This window comes from Delphinus delphis, chromosome 7, assembly GCF_949987515.2.
Source record: "Delphinus delphis chromosome 7, mDelDel1.2, whole genome shotgun sequence".
NCBI lineage: Eukaryota > Metazoa > Chordata > Mammalia > Artiodactyla > Delphinidae > Delphinus > Delphinus delphis.
Window position 1 is genome coordinate 72,992,160 of NC_082689.1, and position 23,320 is coordinate 73,015,479.

Sequence of the window (23,320 nt, forward strand, 5' to 3'; positions counted from 1 at the left end):
TTCAGATGTATTTATTGAGTATCTATTAGGTGTCAGGTGGTGTGTAAGGCACTGGAGATACCATGGTGAGCCAATCAGATATGGTCCCTTCTTCATAGAGATCACAGTCTAGTGGGGTAACAGACACTGGTAATGTAATCACAGGACTGAATGTCTGATTTCAAACTGTGATAAGTACATTGAAGAAAAAGTAAACAATGATATGGGAGCATGCAGCTAGAGGGCTTTATCTCCTATAGGGTGGGTGGGTAAGGCTTCCCTGACAGACACTGGAGCTGAAATCTGGGACTAAGTATTGGTTAGGAAAATGTGTAGATGAGGCAAAGAGGAGGGGAGGAGCATTCCAAGCAAAGGAAATGGCATGTTCAACATCCATGTAGCTGGAGGAAATGTGGCTTGTTTAGGGGCTGGATGATGGCCAGGGCTCCTGGAGCAAGAGGGTGAGTCTGTGATTGGTATGAGGTTAGGAGTTGGGGCTGCAGACATAGGCAGGGCCAAACCCTAGAGGTCTTGTAGTCCATAGTTCGGAGTTCAGACTTCACCCCAAGAGTGCTGGAAACCATTGAAAGTGTAGGAAGTGAGATAGGGGGGTGGGCAGGGAATGAAACCAGAGTGGTTGCAGGATATATCTGGGTAGCTCTAGGATGGGAGCCCTGAAGATAGAATCGAATGTGGGTGCAAGTGATAGTTGGATGCACAGTCTGCAGGACTTGGTAATGGATTAGATGTGGAGCGTCAGGGACAGACAGTGTCAGGATGATTCCTGAGTTTCTGGCTTGTGCACATTGATGGTATTTGCACAGCAGTCCTGTAAGGTGTGTGTCATTGTTATCCCATTTTACATTATTCCGGAGTTACAGGTGGTTGAACAATGTACCCCAGGGAATACTATTAATAAGTCACAGGGGTAGGACTCAAGGTTTCTGACTTCAAAATCTGGGTTCTCTCATCATGCTTCTGGGTTGATTGTATTATAGAAGGAATAAGGCCTGTGGCTTAATGATGGCAACACAGTAGCTTTGGTCTTTATATCAGAGAGCCATAGAATCTCAGCATTGGAAGCGATTATAGAGAACATCCTGCTGTGTTTTTCAAGCTTCTTTCACTGTGACCTACAGTGAGAAATGTATTTTACATCACAAATGAATACACACACAACACACACACACACACAGATGCATACACACAATGGAAATTAAAATTTCTTGAAACAGCATTACTGTAATGACATGAGATGCTCTGTGATATTTTCTTCCATAAAGAAATGCTAGTTCCCATCCATAAAATTTATTTCATTATCCACTAATGTATTGTAACCCTTTGTTTGAAAAACCGATTTAGTTTTCATTTTTCAAAGAGGATTTGAGGCCCAGAAATGGGAAATAATTTCCCTAGATCTCATAGCCAGCAGGCAAGTGATTTCCTGACTGTTAACCCCATTTTCTGTCTCCATTATACAATCTGGCTTTGTCAGCTTCGTAAATAAAAGAGACTGATAGGTTTGTAACTTTTGTCCCTTAGGAAAAAATATATGTTGATAGTTTTCTATTTATTAACATTTAGTTTGTTTCTTCCTCTGCAAGTCTTGTTTTACACTAAGGTTAAGACCCTCTGGGACCCAATGAAATGAAACTTTGCAAGATTTTATTTGAAAAGAAAAGGACATGAAACAGTCAAGATAATAGTGCATAATCATTGAGATTCTGTAAACGACTGATAAAAAGTCACAGAAAATGGAAAGTAGTTATCAAAGAGAGGTGATAAAAAATGCACTTATGGGGCTTCCCTGGTGGCGCAGTGGTTGGGAGCCCGCCTGCCGATGCGGGAGACGCGGGTTCGTGCCCCGGTCCGGGAGGATCCCACGTGCCTCAGAGCAGCTGGGCCCGTGGGCCATGGCCGCTGAGCCTGCGCGTCCAGAGCCTGTGCTCCGCGACGGGAGAGGCCGCAGCAGTGAGAGGCCCGCGTACTGCAAAATAAATAATGCACTTATGAAGTCACCCAAGAAACCAAGGGACAATTGTGAAACCAAGAGGAAAAGCCAAATCTTTCTGCTAAGCAAAAATGCTAAGAAGAGTATAGAAAGCTTTAATAATGTATGTGAAATCACAGGTACTGTATTTCATGAGTGGAGTTTAAACATAAATGGAACACATTAGATAAAAATGCTTAGTTAAGTAATATTGAAAAATGGTGGGACATGTGCAAAATTTAATGGAACTATCACACTGTTGAAGATTTAATAAAATGAAAATTTGAAGTTTACTCAGCTGAACTGAATTTAGAAGCTTATAGAAACATTTAAGGAGAAGACAGAAAAGGATTTGCTTGACACTTTTTTGGACACGTCCTCTAACATTGCTAGAAATAGGAATTCATTGTTGAAAATCCTGACAAGGTTTTCTGGATATTTTCCCTGAGGCAATCAGAGGTGGAGCTTGGGAATCCTGGAAACAGCTATAACCAGGAAAGCAAGGATCCGTCATCACAGGGTGGAAGAATCAGAAAATGGTAGCATGTCTGAAGAGGGTACCTTTCTTTCCAAAGACCAATCCAGTGGGGAGAAAGGGAAATACTGTCAATCTAACTGACAGGCATAGTCTCAGAGACTTTTCCATGCATTTACCAACAAGTATTTCTTGAACCCTTACTGTGTGCCAGATGCCATGCAAGGCTCTGGAGAGAGCCCATGAATAAAACAAATCTGGTCCCTGCCCTTAAGAAGTTTGTAGCCAAGTGTGAGATATAGGCAAATCCACATGGTTCCATGCTGATGTGTGCTGTAATACAGGAGAGGGACAAGGTGCTAGGGAAGTAGGGAAGTAGGGAAGAGGCAGCTGACCTGAACATGGTAACTTAGGGAAGCCTTCCTGGAGCAAATGATGACTAAGCTTAGGGCTGAGTAGGATAGGGAGAAGTTAGCCAGATGAAGCGTGAAGAAGATAGCTTGCTTGTTTCAAGGATTACTTCACACCATGTGCTTAATGCCTTTATAAAGCATAGGCCTGGCACACAATAAGCCTCATATATGGCAGTTTTTAATATTTTATAATCATCAGTTACAGGCACTGGTCAATGGTACTTTTCCCATATAAAACAACACACATGATACAATGGTCCATAAATAATGGTAGATAGAATTCACAATTAATGTTTAATTGTCTGTTATTATTTAACAGGCTTATAAAACACTAACGTTCCTCATTGCAATTCATTTTGCTTGAAGAAGACAATTGCAGAGCATGCCATATTGTGGTCTCTCTATGTAAGGAAAATATAAAATAGAATCAGAATATTAGGACTTAAAGAAAGTATAGAACTCACCTGATCCAGTCCTCTCCTTTAACATGCAAGAAAACTAGTTAGCCATTTGCTCAAAGTAACATTGTTGTCCGTTAGTGGCAGAGAGAATACAAAAAAGCTGGTATTCTGACCAGCAGTTCAATACTCATTTCCTTTATACTGCATCGCGACTTAGAGTTATTTTCAAAGCTTTCAATTTTGATGTAAAATTGTGTTAATATTGTTGCCTTGATGTTAATTTCCACTATTGCCTTTGAAGTTTTCATGGGTTTCATTTTGTGTTTTTCTAGTACTTTATTCACCCTGAAAATATGTATGTTAATTAATTTCCCTTGAACCATTTAACTTTTACATTAAGAGCAAGGGATACATGTAATAGTACTAACCATTTTCATTTTAAATCCTTAATTTATTATTTGCAACAGATGAACATATTTTAAACTTCATTTGTTCTCTGTTAGGTTAAGGTTTCATTCAAAGACTGTATTAATTAAAGAACTGGGAAAAGGTCCTGTAGTTAATAATCTAAATAATGCTTTCCTTATAATGCGCTCCTGACTGCCACTGTGGTAGTGTTCTTTTGTGATTGCTAAACTTGCATTTGTTTCATGATTTATGGTGTGTGCCCCATTTAAAAAACTACCATAATCTTATCTTTTCTGGAGAATAGGAGAAACATCATTTAGACTTGCAAATGACAAGGAGGGCAATTGGGTAAATTGGATTAACTGGGTTACCTGAGTTTTATTGATCTGGTTATTTTCTTGCTATACTTACCTTTTTAAACAGAAATCTTGACCAGTTATAAGTGTTTGCTTATATTTGGCTTCATAAATCATATGACATCACATGTGCAGAGGTCATTCAATGATAATTCCCATAAATTAGTCTTAAATCAAAAGGTGATAAGACTAGTTTCAAAACACAAACTTCTTTCAACTGAAATTTATAGAAATAGTCTCAGTACTTGGAAAGGATGAATGTATGCTATTTTTCTTTACATTAGTTCACTGCATCTCTGGTCTCATTGTCTGAGAACCTTGAGACTACAGTCTTTTATTATACAAATCTCTTTGGACATATATTTTATGGTTTATTTTGTTTTTTTACAAAAATTTTAGTATGGAAAAATGTAAAAACATACAAAATCTATCATTACTCAACTTCAACAATTACCAGCTTATCAGTCAAATATTCTTACGTACTCTCCCATGCCCACTGGATAATAGTTAGCAAATCCCCAAATATCATATCATTTCATATGTATTTCAGTATATATCTCTAAAATTAAAGACTCTTTAAAAAAAATAACCATACTATGATCGTACCTAAAAGCTTTAACAGTTTCCATAATAGTATCAACTAATTAGTCAATATTGAAATATCTCTAATTGTTTCAAAATTTTTTTACATTTGGTTTATTCAAATCGGAAACCAAATATTATCCACATATTGCATTTGGCTGATAATGTTTCTTAAATCTCTTTTAACTCATATTTTCCCTTCCTTCTTTTTTCCTTGTAATTTGTTAAATCCTTGAAAGTTTTTCAAATTTCAATTTTGCTGATTGTATTCCCATAGTGTTCTTTAATGTGTTTTTCCATTGACTGAATTTTCTGTAAACTGATAGATAGGTCTAGAGATTTGATCATATTCATTTTCATATTTTGGCAAGAATGATTCAGGAGAATGTTGTATACTTATACCAGGATGCCAAAATGGCTGCTTGTTTCTCTGTGATGTTAAGATTATTCAGCGTTTTCAACAGTTGTCAGCCTGATCCATCCATTATAACGTTTCCTATCAGCTGTCAAAATGAAGTTTTTAGTAGCAATTGATGATCATGAACGAGGATCCATTATTTCATTATGTGTTACAATATGGTATATTCTCATGCTATCATTTATTTTTATTTATTTGGTTCCACTTTAAAATGTTATTTTGGTAAATTAAATAGGTACTAATTGAGCACCTATGATGTGCTAGCACTCTGCTAGACAGTATAAGGGGAAAACAAAATATGTATATATCATGGACTCTGCTCTAAATGAAAATAGAAACATTATGCTCAAAATGATTAGAGAACAGTTATCATATGGTAAGTGAAATAAAAGAGAGATGAGTGTGGGTTGGAGAATGTTTCATCGAAAATGTGAGACACATGGTGGACCAAGAAGCACTTTATGAAATAGGGGGGAACAGAGGGCATTTCAGGTGGGGGAATAGTTTCGGTCACGCCATGAGGCTAAGGACAAGAATGGTGGTATAAGGAAAGGCACAGGAAAAAACCTACCTAGAGATTATACATTAGCTAGGTTAAAGTAGGGCATTGGTTGGAAGTGAGAAAGCTAAATTATTTAGGTCATATTTGGAGAAATTGACATCACCCCATGAGCTTTCTGGTATTGTTCTAAATACATTTGGCACATAGACTTTGGATGGACTAGGAAATTACAGCAAAGTGGCTTAGGGAAATTCAGTAGTCTAGAAGCTGATTTGTTATAAATAAAAGCCCATCTGAGCTTAAGAAATATAAGATTGTTCAAGTAATAGGTAAAATGTAAAGAATTAGTCATGTTGATAGATGTACATAGTAATAAAAATGGAAACTACAGAGATACTTGTGGTTTCACAGAACAAACAAGATTGTTTGAAAGAAGAGGCAGATGCACAGGACTTGGTGTGAAGCTATGGCAAAGTTAAAGAAGTCGAGTTTAATTTTGGAAATGTTGTGTTTTGGGTGCACATACATACAGCAAAGTCTTTAAGCATTTGTTAGGATGGGATTGCAGACAAAAATGCAGAGTTGCTATTGTACATTTTAGAGTCAGACCAACAGAAGTGATAGGTTAACTCATAGGAGAGGATGAGCACATCAGATAACGAACAGAGAGAGGCTGAGGTTGAGAAAGGATAGCAATAGAGTTGCGTATAGGGTAGACACAAGAAGCAGGAAGAAGAGAAGAAGGTAGTATTCATTGGTGGAGAAGCAGGGGAGAACAGTGTTATAGCCAAGGAAGGAAAGAGTTTTAAACATGAAGAGATGGTTGACAGGGTTAAGTACCAACCATGAGGTTAAGGAAAGAGGGACCGAAAACTATCCTTTAGGTATTCAGGAGAGTGATCCCTGGTAGCACTTGATAGGACACTTGATTTTGATATAGCATGTTGCAGATGGAAGGTGGGTACAGAAAGGAATAGTTGGGAAGTAGGAGGTCAGGACAGAAGGGATAGATGATCTTATTCTAGGAACAGGGTTCAAAACAAGAAGATAAATACGGCCAAGATAAGCAGTAGATGGGGAAACCTAAGTGTGCTTGAAAATCAGGGGTCTGAATTTCCTTGGTTATTTTGATAAATAGAGCAAAATATATTTTTAGAAAATAAACTTTGAATAATGAAAGTGCAAAAAGAGCTTAACTATTTAGTCATTTTAGCTCATCATATTTCTATGATATTTTATTTATTCAATTTTCACTTTATATATTACCATAATGAGTCATGCTTATATCAAATATGTAAGGCAAAGAGGTATTAAACTGAGAATGCTAGTTTCTTCCTTTTCCAAAAAAAATTTCTGCATACCTCTCCATCTCTCTCCTCTCTGCTTCGTTAGCTACGTGTGTACATGGAACATGTGTTTGTTTTTATTTTGTTAGTTTCATTGGTTTACTGCTTACAAAGATAATACATGTTTATTGTAAAAATGTCACTTGGCATAGAAAGGCTTAAGGATAAATTTTTAAAATTCCATGAAATGCTACTATTCAGAGATAACAATTATTATTGTTTTGGTAAACCTCCTTCCAAATCTCTTTCTATGTGTAGATACATAGATGATAATTTATATTAATGAGATCATACTATAAATGTGGTTTTGCACCTGCTTTTTTGCATCTAATAATATGTTGTGGATATTTTCTATGTTGATGAATATGGAAATATAGATCCTTTTTCAATGGCAGTCATTGTATGACGATACCATAATTAATTTAAGCTATCTCTTGTTGCCAGACACTTAGACGCTTTCCAGTTTTTCTGTTTAAGCAGAACTGCAGTGAATATTCCTCATGGGTACATTTTTGTGCACTTGTCCAGTTGATTGTCTTCTTTGAATAACTTCCCCAAAGTGGGGTTGTGGGTCAAAGACTATGCATGTTTTCTCTTGTGATACGTATTTACATATTGCCCAGTGTCCTCTAGAAGTGCTGTGCCAATTATACTTCTACCAGTAACACCTGTCAGTACCCAGAAATTTCTTTTAAATGTCTTAACATTTTTTTCATCTTCATTCAGGCTCATTTTATTCACTTACAAAAATCAGGATGAAATATATCAGTAGTTCTTAAAAGTTTTAGGATATTAGGACCATTTGAAAACTGTTGACCAGAAACTGGAACTATTGTTCCAGAAAATCACAGCTGTGCAAAAACACAAAACTTTCCCATAATACTTATGAGAATTCACAGATCCTTTGAAGTCAGTTCACGGACTCTTTAGGATTTCATTCCATGAATCCAAGTGAAGAATCTCTGAATGAGGTGATTTTAAAGTTGCTTTCTCCTTTTAATACTAACACACACACATCTTGCACATACATCACACGCTCATGTGCACACAGAATTTTAATGTGTACTTGGAAAATCTTTGACATCTGCTTGATTCAGAACCTAGTCTCCTTGTGATCTGTGAAATCACTTGAGTGTGTATAGTTATTGGAATGAATTTCTATTTCAGGTTCTTCAGTGGCGAGCCCACCAGGAAGAGGTAGCAAGACTGGAAATGGAAATTTCTGCCAGAAGGAGAGAAAAGGAAGAGGAGAAAGAGAAACAGTGGAAGAAGAAGGAATTGTTACAAAGAGAAGAGAAGAAAAAAAAAGTATTTATACTGTTGCTGTGAATGTGTGAATGAATGTTTAATTGCCTGATTGAGATTTGATTGACCTTGGTGTTTGGCATGGAATCCTCATAAGCAGTTCTTAGAAAGATTCATAAGGTTCTAGTGGAGTCTTGCTTAAATATATTTGAGCTTCAAAGACATGGAGGAGAACCCACTTTATTGACCTTCACAAGCACAAGTACATGTGATTAGAAGAGATGCTGTAGATAAAGAAAAGATAGGGTTTGTGATTGTTGTTAAATCGTGTACTAAATAGGGACGTGGCAAAACCAGAGGTACTGGGGTACCATTTTGGTTGACTGCAGTACAGCAAATGACTATCAAAAGATGTCCTTATTGGGAAAATACATTATACTGGGGTCAGTACAATTCATAGAATACCAAAAGGCCCTTTAAAGAATTTACTTCTTGATTTATTATGTGTTAGATTGTTTGGTTTTTCATATTGATACAAATTCATCATCTACTTTTGAACGAACATTTGTTTCCCAACCTTCAAAATATTAATCAAAACACTTATTTTTTTTAATTTTTTTTTTTGGCTGTGCCATGCAGCTTGCGGAATCTTAGTTCCCCAACCAGGGGTTGAACCCATGCCCTCTGCAGTGGAAGCGTGGAGTCCTAACCACTGGACCACCTGGGAATTCCCCAAAACACTTATTAACAGCTTTAAAATGATTTCTGACAACCTGTGGAAAGTAAAACATATTCAGAGGAGATTTTTAAAAAATATATGGGATATTTGTTTAGATATTTTGTTTTTCCACACCACAAAAGTGATAGAATTTACAGTAAAAAATATTTTTCTTTAAGATTTTATGACTTCTGTGGAAATGATTCACAAAAGGCAATTTATGATCAACTCTATAACATAATGAAAGGAACTTCCATTAACCTGTACACCTGTATTGGCTTGATCTGCATGATATGTAAAATGTTTTCTTTTGGAGTTGCTTAAAGTGCTAAGAATGACTAATTCACAGTCCTTGATGAGTAAATTTTTGCTTTTGTGAACACAATTGATACTTTATATGGTCAACCAGGTTTATGAAACTCTTGTCTAGAAGTTTTTCCTTTAAAATTAAACATGAGGGGAAAAAAAAGACACTATGGTTTTTTAGCTAGAAGTCAGATTTCTGCACTTTATACTTCAGTTGCCATTATTCTTGCTTGTTTTGTGCTCTTATATCAGCAAATTGGTGTAGAGTCAGCATGTGTAAAAAACAACACGTAGAGAAGTTATATGATTTTTGACAAAGTAAGCTGCAAAGAAGACATAATTTACAGTCTAACTTCTAAGGAAGTTGGGTGGTTTCATCAAGTCCCCATCAAGAGAGAAACTCATAAATATCAATCATGTTTCAAATAACATAGGTGAACTATACACATCTCTGTGGGAAAACTTAACAATTATTAACTATTATGAAACTACATATCCTTAGAGATTTGTCATCTACCTGGGCACCTTTCATAGCCCTTCCTCTCTATGAATTAGTATAATCATGAAAAGTACTGTATTTTTAAGCATTTGTTTGCATGTAGTGTCATTTTAAGTGCCATATAAAGAGATTTAGATACAGTTCCGCTTTCTGGGAACTTACAAAGACAGTGAAAGAATACACAAATTAGTAACTCAAATATTGAGAATTGAAGTAAGTGCATTTCATTGTTAAATTAAATTTGAGTTGGGGAATTGGCATGGTTATACAGGAATGGATAGACAGACTGCTTGCTGTTTTCTCCTCAGTCTCTTAGATTTCTGGAAATGAGAGAAAGGTGTTTTGAAAGATGAGAGAGAGACCTTTATTAGCTTGCAGATAAGCTATTGACATTTGGCTTGAAATTTGGCCTGACACCAAAACAACAACAACAAAACAAACAGTGATGGAAGGAATAATTAAGCTCTAAGCCAAATTCATGGTCAACCTCTTGAAAGTGTATGGGCCCGAGGCATATATTTTATTTTATTTATTTTCTTTTAAAAATTATTTCTTACATTTAGAAAAAAAGTTTAAAATACAGAGATTGATGTAATAAATACATTAGTACTCATCACCTAGCATTGAAACTGTTGACATTTTCATTCTGTTTCAGGTTTATTTTATTTTATAGATAAAGTTGAAGTCTTCTTTTGAGGACTTAACTCAGTACCATTTGCCTTCTTACCACACCAAAGGCAATCTCCATCATGAATTTTATTGCTATCTTTCAGGCTATCTATTGCTTTTAACATATTTTAATATGTATTTCATTTCTCTTACTTCTCTCATGAATATTACCACACTATTATTCTGCAGCATGTACTTCTCCATTTACCCTTACATTTTGAGATATAGCCATGTTAATACACAGAGAGCTAGTTTATTCTTTTAATGGCTATATAGTGTTCCACTGTAGAACTAGGATACCATTTATCCCTTCTTTTAGTGGATAACATTTAAGTTTCTTAAGTTCTGTTCTTGAAAGTGTGCTGCAGCAGCCACTTCGTACATATTGACCAGGGCATGTATGCACAGCTTTCTCTAGGGTGTACCTGGGGTGGGAATCACTATGTTGCAGGATGTGTATGTTTTCAACTTTATATAAGACTTTTTTTTTTTTACTTTATAAGACATTAAAACTATTCTTTTTGACTTTTGCCAGTATGCTAAATGGGAACAGTATCTCAATGTTTTAAATTGGATTCTCCTGGTCACTTGTGAGATTGGAAATCTCATGTTTATTGGGCAGTTTTCTTCCTCTCTGAATTGCTTATTCATGCTTCTTGTCCATTGTCTGTTTTTTCTTTATTTAATCTATAGATGTTCTTTATAAATTCTGAATATTATTTCTTTTTATCAGTTACATGAGTTGCAAATATTTTCCTTCATTGGTCATTTGCCTTTAAATTTGCCTCAGTGTCTGTAGTTCCACGGAAATTTCAAATGATCAAATAATCGAAGTTCTTAAACTTTTTCTTTGTGAATTGTGCTTTCCTTTATGAACTATGACCTGGTAGTGAGAACATCTCTACAGAGAGCTTTTATGTTTGCCTCTGCTAAGGGCCCTATGCATTTTACTGGCCCAGGACCAGTTTGTATATTAACTTTGAGACTTGGGACCCATGCTGTGAGCTGGGAGTGGGTGCTGACTTAGCACTCGTGCACAGCACTGGGGTTCTGCACTTGGCCCTTTTCTTCCTCTGGTCCCAAGCAGAAAGTGGGCTCCTTTGTCACTCTCCTGGGGAGTGGTCACGGTGTAGCTAGTTTCCCTTGTGTGTATGGACAAATCCTATATGATTTCTTTCTCTTCGTAGGTAGCTTGGTTCCTGCACCCATGTGCACAGGTCCCACAACTAACACTGAAGGCCTGGCCACCAGCTCCTCAGACGTATCTCAGGTCCAGTTCTCCCCAGGAGTCACTTGGCTTTGGCTCCTTCTCACTGCTTTGACTTTGAGTTCCATCTTTATTTTCAGCACTGGGACACTGGGTGTGGGTGTATAGTTGTGGTATAGTTTGTCCAAAATTTCTGTGTTTAAAGTGGGGAAAAAAGATTTCTATGTCAACTCAGACATACTGACCAAAGTTCTGACTACCTTTATATATACTAAACGCAAATCTAGATTCCCTTTGTTTTAACTATTTTACGTGTTGGAGACAAATTTTAGTTCTTCAGTGCTTAATAGAAGCTTGGCAGAAAACCCCCTACAGACAGCCTCCCCCTGACTTGAGACTGGTTGCTTTATTACCTGGTGTTCTGTCTCTCGCCATCTACTGTTTCACTTGCCTGTCTCTTCTCATAAGAGAGCAGCAATAGAGGTAGAGAAACTATGCCATGCGTAGAACCCCACATTAGGATTTCTGAACAAGAGATCAGCTTTATCCTAATTCTTCTTCCCAGTAATTTGTCTTTTAGGAAATAATATTTTCTTTTTGTGGGAATAACATAATTTGTATCCAGTGGCAAAGTTTATCCTAGTAGGTGCCCAGCTCCTTGCAAATGTACATTTATTAGATCACTTTTTTCTTTTGTGCTTTAAAACTCTAGTTGAACATAATATTCAGTTTTCATAGTTTTATCTCAAGACTCAAGGAAAGTTTTGATTCATAAGCTGTTAGGTGACAATGGTAATATTTCAGAAGCATCTCTCCACTTTCGCAATTGTCATGGTAAAATCAAGAGATGATGCCTTTCCATAAACTATCCCTAGGAGCTATTGTAAGAAACAAGACTACCATGCTAGATGAACCTCAAAATGCCTGATATGTAATATTGGTCCCAGAACCACCCTTTTACTAGGTGTGGCTCTTTGGATGGCTTGAATAACAAAGAAATTGCTCTGCATCACAGCATTTTAGGAGGTTTTGTTGCTGCATGATGCTTGGCATTCTATGGGATCCAAGGCGAGGATATTTTCAGCCTTGCTCCCAAAATGGAGACTTTAAGCAAGGCTCACAGAAAAAGGAGACATATCCCTTCCTTGATTTATCGTGTCACAGTTCCCTCCCAATTTTCACCAACTCTGAATCCAGCATTGAAACCACTCATATTGCACAACTGAGGGGTGGGGAACATAGAAAAGTCAGAATAACTCCACCAGCCGTGTGACCTTCAGCCTTATCTCAGAGATGTTTCTGGGGAGCCTCAAGTGACATTGCACCAGTAAATACCAATAGACCCAGTCTTCAGTAGAACCTTGGCACTTGGGTGCTTCCCCTTGTCCTCAGGTGACCTGGCAAACACTCAGAATTATATTCATCTGACAGATAACCAGGGAAGAGAGGAAAGAATCTAAAACAAAAGAGGGGAGGCTATCTTAATCAGAAGGCAGGCGAAAGGGGTGGAACAGTACTACTTCTCAGAAGGTTCAAGAAACTCTGTGCTTAGGAGGGAATCCAGAGTACATTCAGATCAAAGCCATTCTCTCTATGTGGGGATTTATGGGTTCTTATGAGAGTAATTCATCATGATATTATGAAATCTCTTCTCCAGCGTTTATCAATCTAATAATATACTGATCTAAAGAGCCAAGAGTAGAAAAAAAGGTGGACACAGAGAATGAGAAAAAAAAAATTCCCAGGTTTTAAACTCTGCTTCTTCAAGATTGTTGGGACTTAAAGGGGCCAATGGATAGCCCCGTGACAGACAGCCTTCTAAGATGGGCCCCGAGACTTTCTGCCGTCCCGGGATACATACCTGTATAATTGCCAGGACTGTAAATACCTAATTAGGTTATATTATATGGCACAGACAACGTTGAGAAAGGGAGATTATTTGGGTGGACGTGACCTAGTCACATGAACCCTTTAAAAGCAGAGAGGTGTCTCTGGCTGGTCACAGGATGGGTAGCCAGAGATTTAAAGTATAAAAGGGACTTGACCCACCATTGTTGGCTTGGAGATGGAGGAGATCACATGGCAAGAAATGTGGGTGGCCCCATAGGAGATAAGAGTGGCCCTAGCTGACAGCCAGAAAGGAAATAGGACCCAGTAACCTATAGTCCTATAATTGTAACAAACTGAATTTTGACAAAAAAAAAAAAAGGAATGAGCTTGGAAGCAAATTTTTCTCTGAAGCTTCCAGATGAGAAATCAGTTTTGGCAACACCTTGACTTTAGGCTTGTGATGTCATGAGCAGAGAGCCTAGCCATGCCTTTCTGAACCTCTGACTTATAGGATTCTGAGCTAATAAGTGAGTATTGCTTTAAATTGCTAAATTTGTGGTAGTTTGTTACACAGCAATTTAAAAAATCAATACAGATTTTGGTATCTGGACGTGAAATGCTACTATAACAAATACATAAAAATGTGGAAGTTTTTTTGGAGTTGGGAAGTGGAGAGAAGTTGGAAGAATTTTGAGGAGCATGATAGAAAAAAGACTAGAATGCCTTGAACATACCGTTAGTAGAAATATGGATAAGATGTGGCTGATAAGGGTTCAGAAGGAAGCAATGAACATATTATTGGAAACAGGAGAAAGGAGGATCTATCCTAATGGCAAGGTTCTATCTCCATCTATCCTAATGGCAAAAGACTCTAGAGTTAAGAGTTTATTTCCAACAGCATGGCATAGGGAAAAGACTGAAAGTGTGAATGTACAACCCTTTGTTATAGCCTCGAAAAGATCAAAGGGTCAGTGTATCCATTCATATAAGCAACACTTCCAAGAGATAAGGGGTGTTTCTCATAGATACTCTCAAACTAGAGAGCCTCAGAGAAGTTTAAGGGCAGTTTCTCACAGCCACATCAGCAGGAGGCCAAGAGAGAGAAGGGTTCATCTCAAAAAGACCTGTGTTTATTGGCTTTTTTCTAACAAGGTGAATCCCATAAAATCCACAAAAGCCCATTTGGTTCTTGGGGAACGAAATGCTCTGGGGAGCAGAGGGAGGGAGAAAGACTGATTGGTCTAACTGGATCCCACTTAGACTAAAATGACTTAAGATATACTGTCAGTTTATGTAATGTACCACTGGGGACCAACTGAATTGTGAACACAAACAAAAAACACTGTGGCAGCACTCAGTCATGCAGTGACATTCAGATGATCTCAAATTGGTATACAACACTTCTTTACATTTTTATAAAATGGAGAATATGGAATATAAAAACTCTCATAGACTCTTTCGACCTTAAAAACATGTCTTTGAACCTCTCTGAACGCCAGTTTGACCTCTGCTCTAAAATCCGCCCACCCAGATCTCTCACTGCAAGCATCTCTGCATAGGGACCACCTGCAGCTAGAGCTGAAGTAGCCCCATCTGGCTGAGGACCAATCTGTTGAACCTACTTCCCACCTTCGGTTTTGTGGTGCTCTCAGTTACTAACTCCTAGAAATGTGATCTTGCAGTCAAAGTTTGAGCGGGTGTTTTTCTTTTAATTTTTGGTACTTTTATTTGAAAATCTGATGAAATACCCAAAATATTGGCGCCATAAAACCTAGTAGGTAAATTAACTATCAGGATATTACAATGGTCAAAAAGAAAAGATAGTTAAGGTGTATTTTATGTAGAAATGACTCCAAAATAAACTGGGGGTTCAGACTTTATCTTCTGAATATTTAACCAGTCCTCTGAATGATATTGTATGAGTAAAGAAATGAATGCGGTATGGGAGAAAAGAAAATAAATCAAGGATCATATAATTTAAAAATATTCATAATGTTCCTTATTTTGTCATTAAAATTTAGAAATGAACATTAACATAGCTTGTTAACTGATTATGACCTTCTAATATGAGTCTAAATGTAGGGTCAGCTCTCAGTATATGAGTCAATAGGTGACAGAAAAGTAGGATGGTAATCCAAGAGGCTCACTTTTCTGGTTTCCATGTCTTTTAAAAGTGAAGATTTCCATTAGAACTTCTTTTTTAAAAGTGGAAATTATGGAATCTTCCTACTCTTTGTCAGGACACAATTTTAAGAAAAAGTCAGATGGAGGGGAAAAAATACCCTAGATGATCAAGAGACAGATGTATTTGTTTTTCTGTAAAAGATTTCCCAGTAGGCAGTTTTAAAAGTCTTAAAAATTAACTCCAGGTGTCAATTTTTGGCTGCATTTTCTGGCTAGGTCTTGATTATTCACAGTGATATGATTTAATTAACAGACACCTATACAATGCTTGCTATGTGCAAGGCACAGTTCTATGTTCATTTAATCTTCTTAATAACCCTAAGGGGTGGGTACTAATATGATCTTCATTTTATAAATGAGGAAACAGAGACACATAGAGGGAATATAATTTCCCCAAAGTCACATAGCCATTAAGCAGTGCAATTAGGATTTGAACCCAGGAGGTCTAACTCCATCGTTCATGATTTTAAACACTGTGCTGTGCTGCCCATCACGGTGATTGCTGTTTGCTATTAATTTTGTGATTAATCAATTTTGAGAAAACTTGGTTTCAAACTGTTTGCTTTAGGGTAATTTTCATGGCTTTGATCCTGTCCTAGTGTACTCAGAACTGTTAAATTGATAGGTAATTGATAATTTAAAATCTCTTTAGTAGTCTGCTTACTAGGAGTATTTCTTTCATGTTTTACAGGTACATGCAGTCTGTCTTATTAATATTCTCTCAGGATTTCTCTCCTTGGGTTAATGAACCACTATAGCCAAACACTTTACAAGAAGCCAGACCATTATGGTTTGATCACAGTTGAAGTGTCAAGTATAAGACATGTGTTACGAGCAGGTTAAAAAAAAAAAAAACAGCTTCATTGCCTCCTTGGTGTTGCTCTTTTGTTAAGTTGACTGAAGAAAATATTAACGATTTTGATTGTGATTTTTTTTTTTTTTTACCTCTCAATATCTTATTTCACAAGAAGAAAATTTCCACAGGCTTCCAACATTGCATCTACCAACCTATCAGAATCTGTACCCACTCCTTTCCTTCCCTCCTTTTACAATGCATTAAGTATCTGTACTCCTGTCTATGGCCAGCCCCTTCACTTATGCACAGAATCCTATTCCCTCTCTCCTACGCAAGGTCATCCAAATCTCTCTCCCACCACCACTTCCCCCTTTTATTCTAGATCTTTCCTATTAACCTATAAATATACCATTCTCCCTTGTATTTAGAAACACACTCTCCCTTGACCTCATGCTTCCCCTGTTAAGAAAATCTCACTATCCTGTAGCCTCTACACACTGTCCTCGCTTCATCCCACCCATTGTCGCTTGAGCCATTTTGTCCCTCGATTCCAGCAAAGCTGTGCTTGTCAAGGTCATCAGTGATCTCCATGTTGCTAATTCCAGGGGTCTGTTCTCAGTCCTCACTTTACTTGAACTATTAAGATGGAAGTGATCACTGCCTCCTCTTTGGAAAACTTGATATTTAGCTTCTAGGAAGCCATCCTCTGTTCTTTTATCTCACTGGGTTCTCTTTCTCCATAAACTTGGATGGATCCTCCTCATCGTTCTAAGTCTTGGAGTTCCCTGGGGCCTCGGTGCTCTAAGTATGTGTACTTTCTAGGGGATCTCAACCAATCCAATGTACTTCATATGCCATTTATATGCTGACTCAAATTACCAATTAATATCTCTGGTCTAGATTTCTCTCTTGAACTGCAAACTCACACATCCCACTGCCTCAAATCTAATTTGACCCAAATGTAATCTCGTTTTTCTCTCCAAACCCACTCTTTCCCCCATATTCCTTTTCTCAATAAATGGAATCCTATTCTCCCAGTGCTCAGGCCAAAAGCCTTGATATTTTGACTCTTGTTTTCCCCCCTCACACCCTATACTCACACCCTTACCTATTGTCATGAATAGAAGGCTCTGCATTCCAAATCAGAACTATTATAAACCTCTTACTCTTCTAATTCATTTCTTTGCATCCTCCCTTTCTCTTCCCTCCCTCCCCCTCCAGCGATTTCCCGCGCAACAGGCAGAGTGATGCTTTTAAAAGGTGTGTCAGATTATGTCATTCCCCGCATTACGCTCAATATCTCTTGGATCTCATATCCTGCGACTTCCCCCATCACTCCTCCTGCTCCAGCCATCACAGCCTATTTCTTCCTCCTCGAACACCCTAGCACATGTCCCCTTAGCCTTTTGCACTGGCTGTTCCTTCTGCCTGGAAGAGTCCTCCCCCAGATGTCTGTATAACTCACTCTCTCACTCTATTCAGGGTCACGCTCAAATGTCATCAGAGAGAATGTCTATCCTTGACTACCAAACTTAAAATAGCATCCTCCTTCCTTGTCACTCTGTCCATTTACCCTACTTTATTTTTTTCTTGGCATTTATCGTTCCTCTGACATATCTTTATTTATTTATTGACTGTCTTCTCTTTCTCTTCTAGAATGTAAGCCCTGTAAAAAGGGGGGATTTGTCCATTTTCTTCATTGTTTTATCTCCCGTGCCTGACACAAGGCACTCAATAAATATTGTTTGAGTGAGTGAATTTAATGTATGAGCAGAATACAACTGTACTTTGATGTTGAGATATAGAGGAAAATATGCCAAACTAGGAGGCCCTAACAAGGTGGATGACCTTGGGCAAGATATGTAGGCTCTGCAGGATTTTCCCTCCCCAATTGTAAAATGAGGTGTTTGAATTAAATGATTGCTAAAATCACCTCAGCTCTAAGAAGTCATGATTGAATGACTCTGAGGTTTGATTACTTTTCACTTTTCACTCTCCCTGACACTTCAGGCTTTGAAATACAACATCCTCAGTATATATACTCCCTTTTTAATGAATAGTGAAAAGAGAGAAATTAAACAAGATTACAGACAAATTCATTTTAGCAAAATCAACATATGACACGATCATTATGTAATACTTCAATGCCCAGACTGAAAATAGACCTTACTCCTAAAGAAGACATAACAGTTATTTTTAAATCCACCTGGAATTTCAATTAAGAGGGAGATAACTAATGTGTTTACACCAGAATACTTTCTTGGCTCATCATGCTCTAAGGACATAAGACTACATCACGGCAGAAAATAGCTATTGCCAATTCGAGTAGGCAGCTCTGCTAGGAAAAAATGCTCACATAAGTGACCAAAGTGAAATCACCTAAAAGATTCATGTTATTTACTTACACATATAGACATCACCTACTTCCAAATAATTTATAATAAAGGCACTAACAATATTGTGCTAGATATCTACCCGTTGGGGCGTATCTACTCTCCATCCTGCTCTGTGTCCCAGGGAGTTGTCCTGTAGAAGGCTCCCTTGCCCTCTGGCTTCTGATTGTGTTCAGTCAAACTGGAACACTAGAGATGAGGATGAGGGAGGAGAGTGAGGTTGGGAGAGCTGCTCCCCCAGCTCCTGGCCCTGCAGAGTTGTATTGACTAGCTGTGTCCTCCACCAAAGGTCTCAGCCCGTCAGGTGGCCCTCCCCACACAGCCTTCTCTGGCTCTCGGTAAAGCAGCATGGCTACTACATGATCCCTTGTGATTGCCCTGCATTCTAACCTTCTTTGTCATTGTCCCCTTATTACATTCTTCTGGATTTAACCTAATTTTGAGTGTGCCATCTGTTTCCTATTAGGAATCATTAAAATAGAAAATTAGTAAGAGAATAAGAGACAAAAAACTAAGAGGATGGGAATATAGTTATGTCAGCAAACCAAGACTAAAAAGGGATGCTGTAATTGAACATGGTTAAAGTTAAAAGGAAGCATTTAGCTCTTATTTGCTAATAATAGACAACATCTAGCACATCAGGAGCTGGCAGGGGGAGGGAGGCAAACCACCCAGAAGAAAGCATTTTCAATAGAAGTTTTACTGAGTGTAAATCAAGCCTTATATGATATTGTGTTAACCTTTATAAGGCCTATGGCATAAAATTAAATCATAGCTCAGTGAAACTTTTCTACAGAAAGTGAAAGTAATGCATGCAAGGTGATAAAAAGTTAAAATGTTATATACAAAGATATACAGTATTTTTGTCATTTAATTTGATATGGGAATAGAGTTTAAAAACTTCCAGAATGAATAACAGTCATGTCCCTTGGATATTCCTTCTAAATTTTGATTTTTTTTGGCCAGACTTTTAAAACATCCTTTTGTAATTATAAAGTCTTTTATGTCCATTGTAAATAGTTTGGAAAATACAGTCAAGCACACAAAATACAATAAATATCACCTGAAATCCTAAACGACTAGCAAAAGATTAATAACAATGTTCATATATTTTTTTCTATATACACAAAGATTTTAATTTAACTAGTTGATACTGCATATATTATTTTTAACCTGATTTTTTTCATCTATCAATATATCTTGCATATTTTCCTCTGTATTCCTACCACATAATTTTTGGTGTTTGCATAGTGTTTCATTATGTGAATAATTGCATTTAACCAATTCCTTATTTGGTGGTGTTACAATATTTCCAATTTTTTTACCCTTTTAAGGCTGTAATGAACATACCTGTATATAAATCTTTGCATAGGTGCCTGCATATTAATTCTTAAACTTTATTTCTTAATTCTGAAGGCTTTTGCTAGTTAACTTCCCTATTTATTCTTCAGAAAGAGTATGACAATTTATCCTCTTACTGTAGGTAGATGTGCTTGTTTATCAGATTAGAGATTGGTGGCAAAAAGGTTCAAGTTTAGGACAATGAAAATAAGTAGCTGAAATACAAATAGTCTGAATTGTGGACTGAAAGGAGATCCATTAAATTCAAATAACCAGGCAGGATGGTGGAAAAACTGACTTTCTGTTTTTAAAAACCAAAGAACTAGCTTTGATTTCTTACCCGTGTAGAGAGTTTTCCCATCTTTGCATAAAGAATGCCCTGCAAAATAATTATTTTGGAGCCAAATTTTTTGCTCAGAAGCTTCAGCACATCGTGGATTGAAAAGCCCACAGAGATCTCTATACCACAAAGTATAGAAGAGATAACATTGGCTGAAAGGTTCTGAGGATGGAAGTGACCAAGTGTCCACCTTCAGCCCAAAAAACCTTGAATCTGGCTTCCATGGACAATTTGACTTAGAGACGTACCACGCCCTTGTGCTCTTTTGGGATTAAATGTACCTCTACACCCCACATGACTAAATGAATTGGTTCACTGATGTCTGTGGTCTGTCATTATTTTCTGTCTGGATACTTTATTAATAGTTTTGGATTTATATGAATTGATATAAGAAAAGTACTGTGTGCAGTGTTGCCTTTCCATATTCTTTTCCACTGGAGTAGTTTATCTTGTACCTCTCATCTGCAAGGTGCAATATACTGGATACAAATAAATATTACAGTATAAGGCATGTTTCTTACCTTTCGGAAGTTCACACAAGTGTGTGAAAATTTACTTGGCAAAATACAAATGATTGTCAAATAGATCGCATAGAAATAAGAGTCAGACTTCAGTTGGTGGTGACTTTATGTGATACAGGCTCATCTACATGAAACACGTGGGAAAAATTTAAAGTAAAAGAATGACTGTTTTTAATGAAGAGGCCCTGCTGTGTTTTCATGTGGAGCAACAACACTTTTTCTGTGGGTGCATATTCCGGGCCAAAAGTAGAAAAGGTGTGAGATGTGAGGAATTAGCTAAGTAAATGAGAATCTAGAGAATGGAATAAAAATCACTCTGCCTCAGTGGTTTATGAGTAAGGCAACTGGATATTCTGTACTTCATATTTCATGTATTTTGTGTATCTGGTTAAGCATTATGACATCCTCCTGAATTAGAGCCTTTGGAATAATGACCTAGGAGCAAGGTACAGAAGATTGCTTGAAATCAGAGACCAAACTGTCTTCCTACTCTAATGCTTTAGTCCTAACTTTCTGGTTTCTATGTGTAAACAATAAATTCTTCTTCCATGCAATTATAATTTTTGGACCGAAGGAATGAAAATAATTGAATGGTTATGTAATATTAGTCCAAGTTTTTTAAAATTAAACTCTGATATACTCTTAATACCATAAATGTCATGTTTACTAATGGAGTTTTTAACTGGAGACAAATTGTTTGGAAGATTACAAAAGTAAGGTGGGATATAAAAATGATCTTAAACCCTCTGAAAAGATAGCACAGCATTACTTTGGCTCATAAATCTATATAGAGAATAGTTTCTTCAGTTTGTTTACACTTTTATTGGCTTAACTCTACCAAAATAAACAAAATATGGGACTACGAAAGAGGACTATCTAGTACAAATCAGAGATAACAAGCGGAGATGGGGGATAATGAGGACTCATTTTGGTTTTCAGAAAAGTAAGCTTTTTCTAGAAACCTTATCTGCAAGTCTAGAGGAGACAAGCTTTAAATTCACCTCTTACCCCGTGTGCTAACTTTCTGGTTCCTCTATCGTTGGAAAGTTATAAGGATCACTCAAAAAATCTAAACAGTAGTGTGTTTAAAATCTGTGTCTCAACAAATGTTCCAAAAGGCTAGTTAAATACTCTTAACCTTAACTTTAGTTTGAACCTTGCAAAGCCAATGTTTCATGACACACACTTCCTGCTCTTATTAATTGATGGAAAGTAATGGAACTGTCCTTAGGGAAATGTTTAATTTTACCATCCTGCAAATAAAACTGCTGGCCTGGTTCCCATCCATAACTTTGTTATTCTCAGACCAGAGACCAGAAAGTGCTCCCACTCACCTAATGATGATCACTTAAGCCCTTCTATGTGTTATTTACAATACAACATACTAGGGATACAAAGATGAATAATGCAGATCAATATGGAAAGTATTATGCTAAGGATACATAAATAGTGCCTTAGAAGGTACACCTAGTTATGTCTGGAGGAGAGGGGAAAGGAGGAAGGCTGAGAAAGCAAAGCTACAATTGAGTCTTAAATGATGGACAGGAGGGATTTAGCAGGTAACAAGGCAGGGAAGAGCATGCCAGGCATGTAGTAAATGTCCAAATATATCAGTAACAATCCAGTGTTAGACCCTCCTGAAAAAGAATCAAGGAATACAAAGCAGAACAAAGAAGGGAGGGTAATAAATCTTAATTAAGGATCACTGGTGTGCCAAGGATTGAGCGAACATTTTCTTTTTTTTTTCCAAAATATTTTTGCTATTATTATTATTTTTAATGAAAAGATGAAATTGGAGCTAGGAGCTCTCTCTCTCTTTCTCTTTTTTTTTTTTTTTTTTTTTTTTACTATTTATTTATTTATTTGGCTGCATCGGGTCTTAGTTGCGGCACATGGGATCTTTTGTTGTGGCATGCAGGATCTTTCGATGTGGTGCACGGGCTCTTCACTGTGGCATGTGGGCTCTCTAGTTCTGGCGCGAGGGCTTAGTTGCCCTGCAGCATGTGGGATCTTAGTTCCCCGACCAAGGATCAAACCCGCGTCCGCTGCATTGGAAGGCGGATTTTATTTATTTATTTATTTATTTATTTATTATTTTTTAATATTAGGGTTTTCTTTTAACATCTTTATTGGAGTATAATTGCTTTACAATGGTGTGTTAGTTTCTACTGTATAACAAAGTGAATCAGCTGTGCATATACATATATCCCCATATCCCCTCCCTCTTGCATCTCCCTCCCTCCCTCCCTACCCTACCCCTCTAGGTGGACACAAAGCACCGAGCTGATCTCCCTGTACTATGCGGCTACTTCCCACTAGCTATCTATGTTACATTTGGTAGTGTATATATGCCCATACCACTCTCTCACTGGAAGGTGGATTCATAACCACTGGACCACCA

General features: G+C 37.3%; 1 protein-coding gene across 1 annotated transcript in view; it reads left to right on the forward strand.

The window, feature by feature from the left end:
* Nucleotides 1–23,320, forward strand: part of CCDC148 (coiled-coil domain containing 148) — a 155,455-nt gene that overhangs the window by 79,383 nt on the left and 52,752 nt on the right. The window contains 1 exon segment of the mRNA XM_060016764.1: nt 8,038–8,178. Coding sequence (XP_059872747.1) covers nt 8,038–8,178 — 141 coding nt within the window.